At 45.7% G+C, this 14,603-nt stretch overlaps 1 protein-coding gene across 4 annotated transcripts in view; it reads right to left on the reverse strand.

Annotated features, from left to right (window-relative positions):
• GIT2 (GIT ArfGAP 2) overlaps positions 1-14,603 on the reverse strand; it is a 134,115-nt gene that overhangs the window by 82,268 nt on the left and 37,244 nt on the right. For all 4 annotated transcript variants that reach the window (XM_089684106.1, XM_089684104.1, XM_089684103.1 and 1 more), the window contains exons 6-8: positions 14,358-14,488; positions 5,613-5,707; positions 5,444-5,489 (exon numbers count right to left, since the gene is read on the reverse strand). In XM_089684106.1, coding sequence (XP_089540232.1) covers positions 5,444-5,489; positions 5,613-5,707; positions 14,358-14,488 — 272 coding nt within the window. The remainder of the gene's footprint in view (positions 1-5,443; positions 5,490-5,612; positions 5,708-14,357; positions 14,489-14,603) is intronic.

The raw sequence follows: 14,603 nt of genomic DNA on the forward strand, positions 1-14,603 counted from the left end.
GGTTCTTGGTATCTAAACACAAAAACAAAAATGTAATATACCGTAGCTTACCAATCTCCTTAGAGGAGTTGGCTGCATTTGTGTGCATTGCATTTCATTTCACAGGTATCCTGTGTAAAACAGATTTCCTGTTCCTGAGTGGCCACACTCATTCTTTCAATTCACTGTATCTTTGGATGGAGCTATGGTTTCCACCTAGGTTGGACTACAAATACACTATATTGCCACAAGTATTGAGACACCTGCCTTTACACGCACATGAACTTTAGTGGCATCCCAGTCTTAGTCTGTAGGGTTTAATATTGAGTTGGCTCACCCTTTGCAGCTATAGCAGCTTCACCTCTTCTAGGAAGGCTGCCCACAAGGTTTAGGATTGTGTCTATGGGAATGTTTACCCATTCTTCCAGAAGCGCATTTGTGAGGTCAGGCATTGATGTCAGACAAGAAGGCCTGGCTGGCAGTCTCTGCTCTAATTCATTCTAAAGGTGTTCTATCGGTTTGAGGTCAGGACTCTGTGCAGGCCAGTCAAGTTCCTCCACCCCAAACCTGCTCATCCATGTCTTTATGGACCTTGCTTTATGCACTGGAGTGCAGCCATGTTGGAACAGGAAGAGGCCATCCCCAAACTGTTCCCACAAAGTTGGGAGCATGAAATTGTCCAAAATGTCTTGGTATGCTGACACCTTAAGAGTTCCCTTTACTAGAACTAAGGGGAAAGTACCATTCTCCTGGCAACCGCCAAAGCCAGACACGTCTATTGGATTGCCAGACAGAGAAGCGTGATTTGTCACTCCAGAGAACATGCCTCCACTGTGAGTCCACTAGAGTCCAGTGGCGGCGTGCTTTACACCATTGCATCCGACACTTTGCACTGCACTTGGTGATGTAAGGCTTGGATGCAGCTGCTTGGCCATGGAAACCCATTCCATGAAGCTCTCTAGGCACTATTGTGCTAATCTGAAGGCCACATGAAGTTTGGAGGTCTTTAGCTATTGACTCTGCAGACAGTTGGCGACTTCCGAGCACTGTGCGCTTCAGCATGCGCTGACCCAGCTCTGTCATTTTACCTGGCCTACAACTTCGTGGCTGAATTGCTATTGTTCCCAGTTGATTCCACTAACAGTTGACCGTGGAATATTTAGTAGCATGGAAATTTCACGGATGGACTTATTGCACAGGTGGCAACCTATCACGGTACCACGCCTGAATTCACTGAGCTCCTGAGAGCGACCCATTATTTCACAAAATGTTTGCAGAAGCAGTCTGCATGCCTAGGTGCTTAATTTTATAAACCTGTGGAAATGGAGGTGATTGGAACAGCTGATTCCAATGATTTGGAGGGTGTCTCAATACTTTTGGCAATATAGTGTATGTCAACCTTTGTAAACCATGGGGGCGTGGGGATCCATAGTTTATAGAAGGAAAATAACAATATCAGTTCAGCTCACAGGAAGTGAAATTTCTGGAAACTAACAGATATATTCTGTACGTGGAGTTTTCTGGGGGTTTTTTTTTTAAATAAACATATTCAGCCGTCACATCTAAAGGCTGGTAAGCGCATTATAATACAATTTTCCTTAAAACATTTTTTTTAGCGTGTTCTCATACTTTATACTCCCCATACATCCCACCCCTCACCCCCCAACATCCTCATATTCTGTACTCACCATACACCCACCGCCCTCCATTTCCTCATACTCTGTACTCCCCATACACACAACCCCCTTGTCCTCAAACGCAGTACTAACCATAAACCCCACCTCATGTCCTCATACTCTGTACTCCCCATAGACCCCCCCCCCCCCATGTCCTCATACTCTGTGTTTGCCAAACATTCCCCCTCCCCCATGTCCTCATACTCTGTACTCCCCCAACCCCCCTCCCCAACTAATGTCCTCATACTCTGTACTCCCCAAACATCCCCCATGTCCTCATACTCAGTACTCACCAACATCTGGGGAGTACTCTGTACTCCCCAGGATTACACCTAGCACCCTGTCCTGCAGAGATGGGTTTATAGTTATGCGATTGATCTTGACAGAGAAGTCAGAGAGAGAGAAAGAGAGAGAGACACATGGTGGAGGAAATATTAGCTCAGTTTTGTATAGACTGAGATGAGAAAGTGGTGTGACATCCAGCCTGATATGTCTGTCAGTAAATTATGATGTGAGAGGAGACGGATTTAGTGAGCTGAGTGGTTGAGAGATAGTGTAGAAATGGAATTGAAATTCATGGGAGGCTATCAGCTGACCAAAGGTGGAGGTGTACATTGAGACTAGGACAGATCAGATCCAAGAACAGAACCTTGGGAGACCCCGACAGAAAACGGAAGAGGAGAGGAGAAGGTAGAAGTGTTTAAAGAAGGTGCAAGTGAAACTGAAGGTGCAGTGGGATCAGAAGAATGAGAACCAAATGAAGAGTACAGTCACAGAGGCCAAAGGAGTGAAGTTAATCTACAAGGCTGTGTATGGATTGTGAGAGAAGAACAGAGGACTGTAGATAACGCACACAAAAATACAGGGATAACATAAATACAACACTGGACGTGTCCCTTGTGGAATTCAATGCAAGATCCCAGTGCTGAAAGTGATATGTAATATTACAGCTTCCCATTTTTTCCCCCCTATACTCCTGTAGTAAGAAAAAAAACATCCAGTAACTCTGAAAGCCATCATGAGGATAAAAACTAAAAGGAAAGAAGTAAACCATGCTTTTCTGAGGAGGTTTAGTCCATTTTGCACCAATCATCAAAAATAAGTCAAGTACTCATATACTAGGATTTTTATTCATATAGTATTTTATATATATATATATATATATATATATATATATACACATACATACACACACACAGCTGTGAAGCCTTTACATAGCAGATAAACAATGTAGTGATAAGACGTGAGATATTGGTTGATAGATATATATATATATCCTGATGGAGCCAAATTCTCCTTCATTTATGTCTCACATGCACCCCCTCCAAGACACTGCAGCTCACAGTGAGAGAATTTCAGCTACACAGTTTGTCTGGGAGGGGGTGCAGGTGAGACAGTTAGTGCTGTCAATCTAGAAAAAAAGGTGTGGCCAGGTGTTGATTGACAAGCTACAGGGTTGTGAATTAGCAGTGACCGTTCTGATAGCAACAACCCCCTGCAACATCTTCTCATTCCACTGCAGTGTAAGCAGGCACAGCCTACATAAGAGTAACAATTCTTCTCTGAATTCAGGAACAGTGCAGCGTTTTTTCCAACAACATCATAGAAGGCTGTATTAGGTAGTCTTCACTGGAATGATCATTAAATATTTTGGGGAATTTGCAGGGGGGCTTTATAACTTTTTTTTGGATGAGCTCTAGGAGTATTTACATTTGCTGCCTTTATTGCCATATATTGTCACTGTTTTAAAAGACAATGGTCATCATCTCATTTCTTGTCACTGCATTGTTTATCTGCTATGTAAAGGCTTCACAGCTGTGTGTGTGTGTGTGTGTGCGCGTGTACGTATGTGTGTATATTTATATTATATATATATACACACACACACATATATATATATATATATTATATATATATATATATATATATAAATATATATATTTATATTTTTATGAGGCTTGTGCATCACATAGTTATGGATTTTATACTTGTTTAGACTGCCATATAAGTGTCTTTCTTTTACGGGATAGTGAAGAATAGTAAAGAAGCAGGAGCACATTAGCCCTGTCTTAGGCTGACCACTCAGTGCAATACAATGCAACAAAGAAAAAAAAAAATACACAATTTTTATTTAAAATTACATTTGATTCATTATAACACATACTAGCAATATTTATTTGTAAAGTGTGTGTTGTTATATCACCCTTGAGCTCAGCCCCTCTGATCTAGTAGGAATCAGCCCTCTATCACCTTGCAATTTACCACTATAAACAACAAAGATGCAGCAAGTGGAAATTTTTCTACAACTGCACCAAAACGCAGAGGTGTAAAGCCAGTGTTACCTCCAACTTAGTATACATACTCTAGATTGGGGTCGGCATTCCATCTATCGTGGTCTACCTGTTGAACAGATTCCCGTGCCACCAAACCCCGCCTTTTGGGTGCTGGTCCCTCCCCCCAGCTTCCTCCGCTGCGGTCATCCTCAGCGCACAGTGGAAGGCAGCACAGCTCAGGATGGAAGGTGGGAGGAGAAGCTGGCCAAATTAACTTTTCATATTAACCCGCAGGTGATTGGTTGTTAGGTGGGTCCTAGCAACCAATTACTAGCTTGTTAATATCCTCCCCCTTCCACCAGTGTACAGCTCTGGCAGGAAGAAAATCCAGAGGATAGGCTCTAGTACATGCCTCCCCCGCTGCCCCTCCCATCCTTATTCCTCCTTTTTTCTGCTGAATGGCCCCTCCCCCAAGTGCTGTCCTTTCAACAGGGCTCCTAAAACAAAATTGTGAGAAATAAAAAAAAATAAAATCGTAAAAATAAAAATTACAGACACCATCCACTGCCCTACTGACACCAACCTCTGCCCTGCTGACACCATCCAATGCCCTGCTGACTGACACTATCCATTCTTAAGGTAGGCCAAGTTGGTATTTTTACAGTGACATTTGTTTTATTATATGTTTCTACATTTTCCTTACTATTTAGTTAGGCCTTACTAGTTAATTTTGCTCTCTTTTTTTTTTTTTTTTTAAATGGTGCTGAACCCTGGTGATTTTTGATCTTTTTCATGTTGTTCAGGAAGATCTCCACCTCTCAGAGGTTGCCTACCCTTGCTCTAGACTCATTACAATCTTTAACCACATTGGCTATTGTGAGACATTTTGCTTTAAAGATAAAATTCACCAAAATGAATTAATGAACTAATCTGTCTTTCCATTATACAATTACTCGTAAACAAAATACAAAAAGAGATTTACTTACAGCCTCCTTTTTCCAGATGTATAGCCACAGAACAAAAAGGAAAATTAACATTATGATGTATGCAGATTTAAACTGCTTGCAAAAAAAAAAAAACTTCCACATTATGATAAAAGCAGCCTACATAACAAAGATGCCATTTACAAGGGTTTCCTGCAGCTGTCATGCAGCTGTCTCTTCCTTATATCAAGTGGAAAACCAAGAGCTCCACAGATGAAATCATGCTTGTTGGAACAGTCACTGAGCTCTTTGAAGTTAAGCGACTATTTAGAATCATACTTTATTTATTTAAGTGTGTCAATTTCCCTCTATGAATTGTTTTAAACAAAATAAAATTTTTCTGTAACAGAACAAATGCATTCAACATTCTTCTGTAACAGAACAAATGCATTCAACATTCTAGGAGATTTTCAGGAATAGAAATATTACCAACTGATTATTACAACTAAACGACCGAATAAAACCTTGCACTAATTTTTATCGCTTTCAAAAAACATATAATTAAACATTACAAAGAAAAAAAAAACCTCACCTGTCTGCCATGTGTGGTATAATAAAGTGCTGTCCATTTCTATGGTCTAGAAAACAGATTTCGCATTAACAATCATAATACACACATTTGATCATACAGTATATGCCTATTCTTGCTGCTGTAAAGTATCAATAAGCAATCATCATAAAACTTTTTGTTTACAGCTTACCGGGCTTCCTTCCACATAAATAAAATGCTAATCTGTCGGTCAATTCGTGTTGAATTTCCACAAGACGATCTGCTAATTCATGATGGCCACCTTGCCTGAGTAATGAGATACAGTGCATTGAGTTACAGTCAGGATCTAGACTAGGATTTGAGTTACTATTATCTGAAAAGCACTCGCATTAGGGATGATAAAAATGCCAATAAATAAAAATAAATAAAGCCAATTCCAGGATTCATGTAATGCTTTAATGCATAAAATTACACTGGAGAATTTAATCAATCATCTTGCACATCTGTCTGGCATTCTCATTTTTCAGTCAATACAGCAAAAAGGCATGTGAGGAATGCCTATGAAATATGAGGTGTATTTAGTGAGTGGCTCCTTGTTTTTCAGCTTTTCCTCATTCAAATTTACTTACACATACAAACATTGATACAGTTGTGATTAGATAAAGAAGAAGACTATCTTAGTGAAATCCTGTTCCCATTTTCAGTCAGGGTGTATAGAACTGTTAAATCCATTAATTAATCCAATCTCCTTTGACTAAAGAACTTAATTAGCTACACACATTAAATCAATAGGTTCCCCCATCCAGTGCTGGATATTGTATTCTAATAGCCAGTAACCCTGTGGCTGTCAGAATACCCAAACACGGACCCCATCTGACAAAATGCAGTCACTGTTAAGCTGAGATTTTTCCTCCCAATCCCTTCAATTTTCAGGCCTCATTCACATGGGGAGATTTACTTGTGCCCCTTGCAGGGCAGTGTTTACCAGCATGGAGATGCACAGGTGTTGTATCCACAACACACAAACACCTGTGCATCCCCATTCAAGAAAAACACAGCCCTGCACAGGACATGGATTCAATTCCCTCGTGCAAACAAGGCCTTATACTGACGTTTGTTGAGCCAGGTGGTGCTGCCAGGGCCATGGCCAAAAATGTAATCGGGTTTAGCAGGAATACACTGAAATTCAAGATGCATATGGCCAGCATTACTCTCTTTTGCCAACATACATGGAACCTGATGTCACATTTGAGCTGTTCAGCTTCAAACAAATTGGTGAACAAAGACACTGTTCTTGATTGTTCCAAGGGACTCCGTTAATACTTCATTGGGCGCTTCCATCTTGGCCCTCATTGCATAGAGAAGGTGAAGACAATCTAAACAGTCCATTTAAACAGTATCCAATCAGACATGCCCCTTGCCCTACATAGTGATGGAAGAACTAGGGGATTGCGCAATCAGATTTTATGTACACATAAAGCAGTAGTAAACACTGCTTGGTGACTTGTACCTACAGTTAAACGTATAATAAACCTACCTGTAGCTACAAGGAATATCTCCTAAATGTGCACAGTTTAGGATATATTCACCATTTCTGCAGTCAGTGACGTTACTGGCTCATGTCAGAGCGCTGTGCGGCCATCGCGGCTCCCGTGCTCATGTGTGGGACTGACGTTATGACTGCTCGGTCATTCAAGCGGCCAGGCCCCATGAACCTTGAAGAAGACCGGATGGAGATGGAAACTGTCTGTTTTGACAGCACGCTGCTGGAGATTCAGCAGGATCCATGCAAGATCTGATCAATCTATGGGCAGGCTGGTTGTAACAATATCAAACCATCAATCGACTTCAGTAAAACTAGCATTTTGGATTTTTTGCATGCAATCACTGTTGGCAACTATAGTCACCAGTGATTACTGTGAATAGTGAGGCGCTATAAATCAATTCTATCTAATATGTAAAAATAGTGCTATATATTGCTAGCTGTGCCAACACATTAGTGCTCAGTGAAAAAATCTTGCAAACAAATAAATGTCTTAATCAACAAATATAAGTGAAACATAACATTAAAATTGTGACAAAATCCAAATAATTGTGATAGTGGTTCTTTAAAAAAGAAAAAACATCCTGTGCTGTTTGACAATAACTCTTAGGGACACACTGTGTATGAACAAACGAAAGGACAATCAAAACATATCTGTGTTTTTTTGGAACATAAAGTCTGTGCAAGTGAAACTGTGCTGACGTGATCTTCACTCCAGTGAAAAAGAAAAAATCCTCAAATGGCAGCAATGCCTGCTCACCTCCACACACTGACTCGCGCACAGTAATCTTGTATTCATACTTATTGGTGTAAGTCGAGTGGCAGCAGCTATATCGAGGTTTTGCGGCTTCTGTTTACAAGCGCAGGAGGATATCCACAGTCAGTCACCAGTGATTATTATGCTCTGAAGGCAGGGAAGGATCCCTGTCAGAAGAACACAATAGCTCTACCGTAGTTGCAGGAAAGAAAGTTGCAACATCTATGGGTTACCTTAGACACTTCTACCCACCTGCAACAGTCATATGCAACTATTCTCCAGTTAAGTGGATAGCTGCTGACTTGGTCTAACTTTGCATATCAGTAACAGTGCTGTTTAGTCTGCTTGTGTTTGAAACAGCTGGGCCAGATTATGAAGGTACTCCTATATTTACATGTCTGAGAAATGGAGAGACTTTATCTCAAAGCAAATGTTCAGTCAATATAGGTTGCTTTTATGAGCTTGGCATTATGTTACTTGTTATACCCTAAATATGGGTTTAACGTGTAACATGGTCTTAAAGGTGGAGTTAGCCTTAAAAGGTTTAAAAATGCAAGCTTTTGAAACAAGCACACAATTCTACTTCCAATATATTATCCAGACTGCAAAGGAGGAGGACTTTTTTTCAATTTTATAAAAATTACAACAGCTTGCACCATGCAGCGCTATCTCAAACCACTTACAAACACCAGTTAGGGCTCTGTTCCCGCCATGTTTGTTGGAGCGGCATTGATCAAACGCAGGCTCAACACAAGGGAATATATGAAAACATTTGTTTTCTTTATGTCCTTTGCACATCAAGGCATGCTTCATGAAAATGGAGCATGTCTGCATCTATATTACTTTCTGACTTTTCAACAAAGTTTTGACAAAAGTAAACAGTAAAATGTGTCCCAACAAAGCATTACACTGCCCTTCACAACACACACCAGCATGCATATGTTATATGAAACATAATAAGCAGGCTGGTGTGAACAAGCCCTTAAATATAAACAGTAACAGATGAAAGCATTCTGTGAGGTACCAATGCAATCCATGAAATACCTAAGCTGTACAACTATCAGTCATTTAAGAGCACTCTGCAATTCAGTACTGCTAGATTCTCACAGACCGTCTCACAGGCTCAGCAGGAAGGCCTTAGGAGTGTATTTCCTGAGACCTGTGCAACTTCCTCTCTCTGTCTCCTGCAATCACATTCAAACTCCCTAAGCAGATTTTAATCTTATTTGCAGCTGGAAGACAATTCTTAGTAATATCATTTTTACATCAGGCTATCTGCAAGAGGCACTGTGTAGTCTGTAGTGAGGGGTTCTAGAATCTTATCCCAATGCATTCCAATATAACCAGGTTTCCAAAAAGGGAGTAGGAGAACTGGTGCATTACAGAAATTTTAAGATGAAGGACTGAAGAACTAAAGAGGCAGAATGAACCTGCTGTATACATCTCAAGACTTCAGTCTCAAATTTTACTGGTCTCTAGCTTTAAGTCATCAGCATGATGATACATGCTTGAACTTTAACCTTTACAATTTAGGCCATATTCTCTGTAAAGTAATTATGCAGCTGCCAAATCTGTGTAGTTCATAAAAAACTGTTAAAGGCTATGTTCACCTTTAGTAAATAAATAAATAAATAAATGCCCTGCACCCTGCACCAGCACCGAGAGGGTAAGCCTCCCCTTTGGGGCACCTACCACTGAACTGCCCAAACCCTATCCAATTCGGCGGAGCCAAGCCTACCACGCAGCCTTATCGCTCCCACCGACGCAGGGCCCCCAGCACCCCCAGTCGCTGGCCCACAACATCCACCTGCGGTGCTCACCTCACCCACAGACGCTGAGCCAGACTGCGACTAACCCACTCCACCTCCAGACGTCGGTCCTCACCACCTCCTAACGCCGGTCCCTTCATACACCACCTGATGCCGGGCCCTTCAGCACCATCAGCGCCTCCCGACGCCGAGTCCTCAGCGCCTGGCCCTCAAAATCCGCCTGCGCCGGCTCACTTCGTTCACGGACGCTGAGCCTTCTACAGCTGCCAACGCCTAGCCTACTCCACCTCCAGACGTCGATCCATACCACCTCCTGACGACAACCCTTCCACTCCTCCCGACGTCGGGACCTTCAGCACCCTCAGCGCCTCCCGACGCCAAGCCCTCAACACCTGGCCTCAACTTCTCCGGTCTCCGAGCCGCCAGCATCACCAGATGCCGCGCCTACTGCACCCCAGACGTCGCGCCCTACGACCCCTCCGCTCACCGAACCACTGCACCCACTGATGACGTGCCGCCGCACCCACGGACACCAACCTACTTCACCCGCAGACTACTACCAACCAGCTGCTATCCTTGCTGCCCTCCACTCTCCCTCTCCCCTCCCAGAAGAACTCAATAGTCTCCTCCACAGCGCTACAGATGCTCTGCTTTGCCATCCCTGACCAGCACCCCTTCACCCCCCTGACCTTTCCAGCACCCCGCTCACCCCAACATGCCGCCCGCGCTCCTCCTCCTTGTCCTCCTCTCCTCCATCCCTAAAACCGCCTCCCTCTACCCGCCCACCCCCACTAAGCAGCTCTATATCGCCCCCTCGCTTCTCCCCTCTCCCCATTACGGCACCCACCACCCCCTCCTGCTACTCCACTTCCCCGCTGACCCACTTGCCACCACTTCCAGACCCACACGCTCCTACACCTCCCGTTCCCATGCCACCTTCCTCACCCTCCTCCTTCTCATATCAGCTGGGGACATCTCCCCGAACCCTGGCCCCTCACCACCTCACCCCCCCCCCTAGAGCCCCCCCTGCTCACGCCAGCCGACGCGACCCCCTCAACCTCATACATGTACCCCTCCTCCCCATACCTATCCCCCCTCTCTCGGTTGCACTCCTGAATGCCCGTTCGGTTTGCAACAAACTTACCGCCATCCACGACCTCTTCATCTCCCGCTCCCTAAACCTCCTAGCAGTCACCGAAACCTGGGTACAGGCCACCGACTCCACTTCCCCTGCGGCACTCACCTATGGAGGTCACATCTGGACCCATTCGCCAAGACTGAGCGATCGCAGAGGTGGTGGTGTCGGCCTGCTCCTTTCACCGCTGAGCACCTTCCAGGTCCTCCCTAACCCACCCTCTCTATCCTTCCCCTCCTTTGAGGCGCACTGCATCCGACTCTTCTCACCCACCCCCCTAAGGATCGCAGTGATCTACAGACCTCCTGGGTCCATACCCCACTTCCTGGACAACTTCGCCGCCTGGCTCCCCTTCTTCCTCTCCTCTGAGCTACCAACCATCATCCTCGGGGACTTCAACATCCCCATCAACGACAACAACCTGGCCACTTCCCAATTCCTCCACCTAACCTCCTCCTTCGCGCTCACACAGCACACGCAATCCTCCACCCACATAGGAGGGAACACCCTGGACCTCGTCTTCTCCCACCTCTGTACCCTCAACCAGTACTCTAACACCCCCTTCCCTCTCTCTGACCACCACCTCATCACGTTCTCCATCTCCCCTTCCCCCAACTCCCCCCCCCAAAACGCCAAACCATCACCAGCCGCAATCTCCGCAACCTGAACCCGGCCTCCCTCCACTCAGCCGCCGACCGCCTACACGACAGCATCCTCCCACTGTCATGTCCTGACATAGCCACCACCTTGTACAACGACTCACTGTCAGCTGCCCTAGACTCTCTGGCACCCCTAACCACGCGCATCATCAAACCCAGGCCGCTTCAACCATGGCAGAATGACAGCACTAAACGCCTCAAACGTCGCAGTCGCGCACTGGAGAGACTGTGGCGCAAAACCAGGTCCCCTCACGCATTCTCCCTCTACAAATCTTCCTTCCTCACTTACACCTCCTCCCTCCACGCCGCCAAGCAGGCCTACTTTGTTAACCTAATCAACACCCTCTCCTCCTGCCCTCGCCGACTCTTCTCTACCTTTAACTCCCTGCTCTCTCCCCCCCCCTCCTCCACTCAGTACCTCACTCACCGCCCACGAGATTGCCACCCATTTCCGTAACAAGATTGACACTATCCGTAAGGACATTGTCAACTCTCAATCTACCTCCCCACCTAGCCTCCCCACCCCCGTCACCCCTTCTTCTCCCCCCTCCTCTGCCCTCACAACCGCACTGCCCTCCACCTCTCCCAAGGCCCCGCCCACCGTAACCCCCCCTGCACTGCACTCCCTCAGCCCTGTCACTACTGAGGAAATCGTCAAGGTCCTCTCAGAAGCCCGCCTCACTACCTGCCCCCTGGACCCTATCCCCTCTCAACTCCTCCAGTCACCCCCCTCTTCCCTCATCCGCTCCCTCACCCACATCTTCAATCTCTCCCTCTCTACTGGCGCATTCCCCTCCCCCCTAAAGCATGCACATATCACCCCCATCCTCAAAAAGCCCTCCCTGGATCCCGCGAACCCCAACAACCTCAGACCCATCTCCCTGCTGCCACTCACCTCCAAGCTCCTTGAGCGCATAGTCTACGATCGCCTAAGCGCCCACCTTATTGACAATAACCTACTTGACCCATTACAGTCCGGCTTCCGTCCCCTACACTCCACTGAATCTGCCCTCCTCAAAATCACTAACGACCTACTAAACACCAAAGCCAAAGGCGACTACTCTGTCCTCCTTCTCCTGGACCTCTCTGTGGCCTTCGACACAGTCGACCACCCCCTCCTCCTTAATAAACTACTCTCCCTTGGCATCAGAGATACCGCTCTCTCCTGGTTCTCATCCTACCTATCCCGACGCTCCTTCAGCGTCACCTACAATGGTACCACCTCCCCCTCCCTCCCACTCTCTGTTGGGGTCCCCCAAGGCTCTGTCCTTGGACCCCTTCTCTTCTCCATCTACACCTCCTTCCTGGGCACACTCATACACTCCCATGGCTTCAATTATCACCTCTATGCTGATGACACCCAAATCTACCTCTCCACCCCTCTCCTCACCCCCACTATCTCCGCCCGCATCACTCACCTCCTAAACGACATCTCAGACTGGATGTCGCTCCATTTCCTCAAGCTTAACATCTCCAAAACCGAACTCCTCGTCTTTCCCCCTGCCCACACCCCCCCCCCCAGCCTATCCATCACCACCACCAACACCACTATCATTCCCGCCCCGCAAGCCAAAGTCCTTGGCGTCATTCTTGACTCGAACCTCTCCTTCCTCCCTCATGTTAAATCACTTGCAAACACCTGCAGGCTCCATCTCCGCAATATTGCCAAGATACGTGCCTTCCTCACCACAGACACCACCAAACTTCTTGTACACTCCCTCATCATCTCACGCCTTGACTACTGCAACTCTCTTCTCATTGGCCTACCCAAGTGCAGGCTCTCCCCGCTCCAGACCATCCTGAACTCAGCGGCCAGACTCATCCACCTCACCACCCGCTCCACCTCTGCCACCCCCCTCTGCCTCTCCCTCCACTGGCTCCCGATTGCCCAACGCATCAAATTTAAACTTCTAATCCTGACCTACAAAGCCGTTCATAACACTGCCCCTGACTACCTCACCAACCTGATCCCCAAGTACCACCCTACCCGTACCCTTCGCTCCTCACAGGACCTCCTTCTATCCTGCTCCCTGGTCTCCTCCTCCCATGCACGACTGCAGGACTTCTCCAGGTCCTCCCCTATCTTCTGGAACTCACTGCCCCAATCCATCCAACTGTCGCCTTCCCTCCCCACATTCAGGCGCTCCCTCAAAACCCATCTCTTCAGGGAAGCCTACCCCACCCTCACCTAACGGCCATCCTCCCTCATTCCTCCCACCACTTCATCCCCCTCAGCCACTTCCTATTGTTCCAGTACCCCCTCCCTCCTAGATTGTAAGCTTGAAAGAGTAGGGCCCTCTTACCCCTCGTACGCTGTCTGTTTTTGTTGTACTGTGCCATGTATTGTCCCCCTTATTGTACAGCGCTGAGCAAACCCTTTGGCGCTATATAAACTCGATGTAATAAATAAAATAAATAAATAATAAATATATAATAAAATGCACATGATTTTGCAGGTAAAAGAATTGTGCATTTATTTATTTATTTTTAACTTGAAGCCTGCCGTGCATTGCACCCATGATCAGTGAATCATGGGTGTGATGTCGGGATCTTGCAGGTACTGCTGATAGCTCTCTGCTATACTTCCGTATGGGCAGATAGTTACTTAGTCGCAGAAAGTATCAGTGAATTACGAGGGTGTTGATTAGCCATGGTGGCAGATGGGACTTATAGTTCATTCATTCACAGATCCCTGTGAAAGACATGGCTGTGCAGGCAAGGGGGGGTCAGCAGGATGGCTGCACAGTAACGTGTTACACCCTAAATACATGTGTAACATGTTACTAAAGGTGAACTTATCCTCTAAACCCCAGTCTCACAATTAATGTTAAACAGAATCTGTTGCCAGACCATTCATTTCAACAAAATTTTTCCCATAAGATATGTGCATTCAATGTATTTTATTAACCAAAAAAAGGCATCTAGCAGGTAAAAAGAAATTAAGAAAAAGGTAAGCAGTAAGGCAAGTAAGAGGGTACATTTCTGTGTTTTTCTGTGCTTTTTACATGATCATTACTCTGCATGCAGTTTACCAAACAAAATTCCATGGCCAATCAATGGATTATATTTACACACAAGACAGTATCCACTCACCTTGCATAGTCAATGGGTGTTTTGCCCGCAGAATCTGGTGTGCCTGGATCTGCTCCATACACTGTAAGTAGCTCTGCCTGTAGGATCTGTCCTGCTTTAGCTGCCACGTGAAGAGGTGTACTTCCCTTTTCCTTCAAGAAAAAAAAAAGAAGGATAAAGCTGTGCAGCTTATGGGTTTTTTAGGGCATTACCTAATATTCGTGTATTATTATACATATTATTGTTGATGGCTTCAGTGTGGTGGTC

This window comes from Staurois parvus, unplaced genomic scaffold (genome assembly GCF_062004578.1).
Source record: "Staurois parvus isolate SC_StPar_1 unplaced genomic scaffold, SC_StPar_1.0 ptg000336l, whole genome shotgun sequence".
In the NCBI taxonomy this organism is placed as follows: Eukaryota; Metazoa; Chordata; class Amphibia; order Anura; family Ranidae; genus Staurois; species Staurois parvus.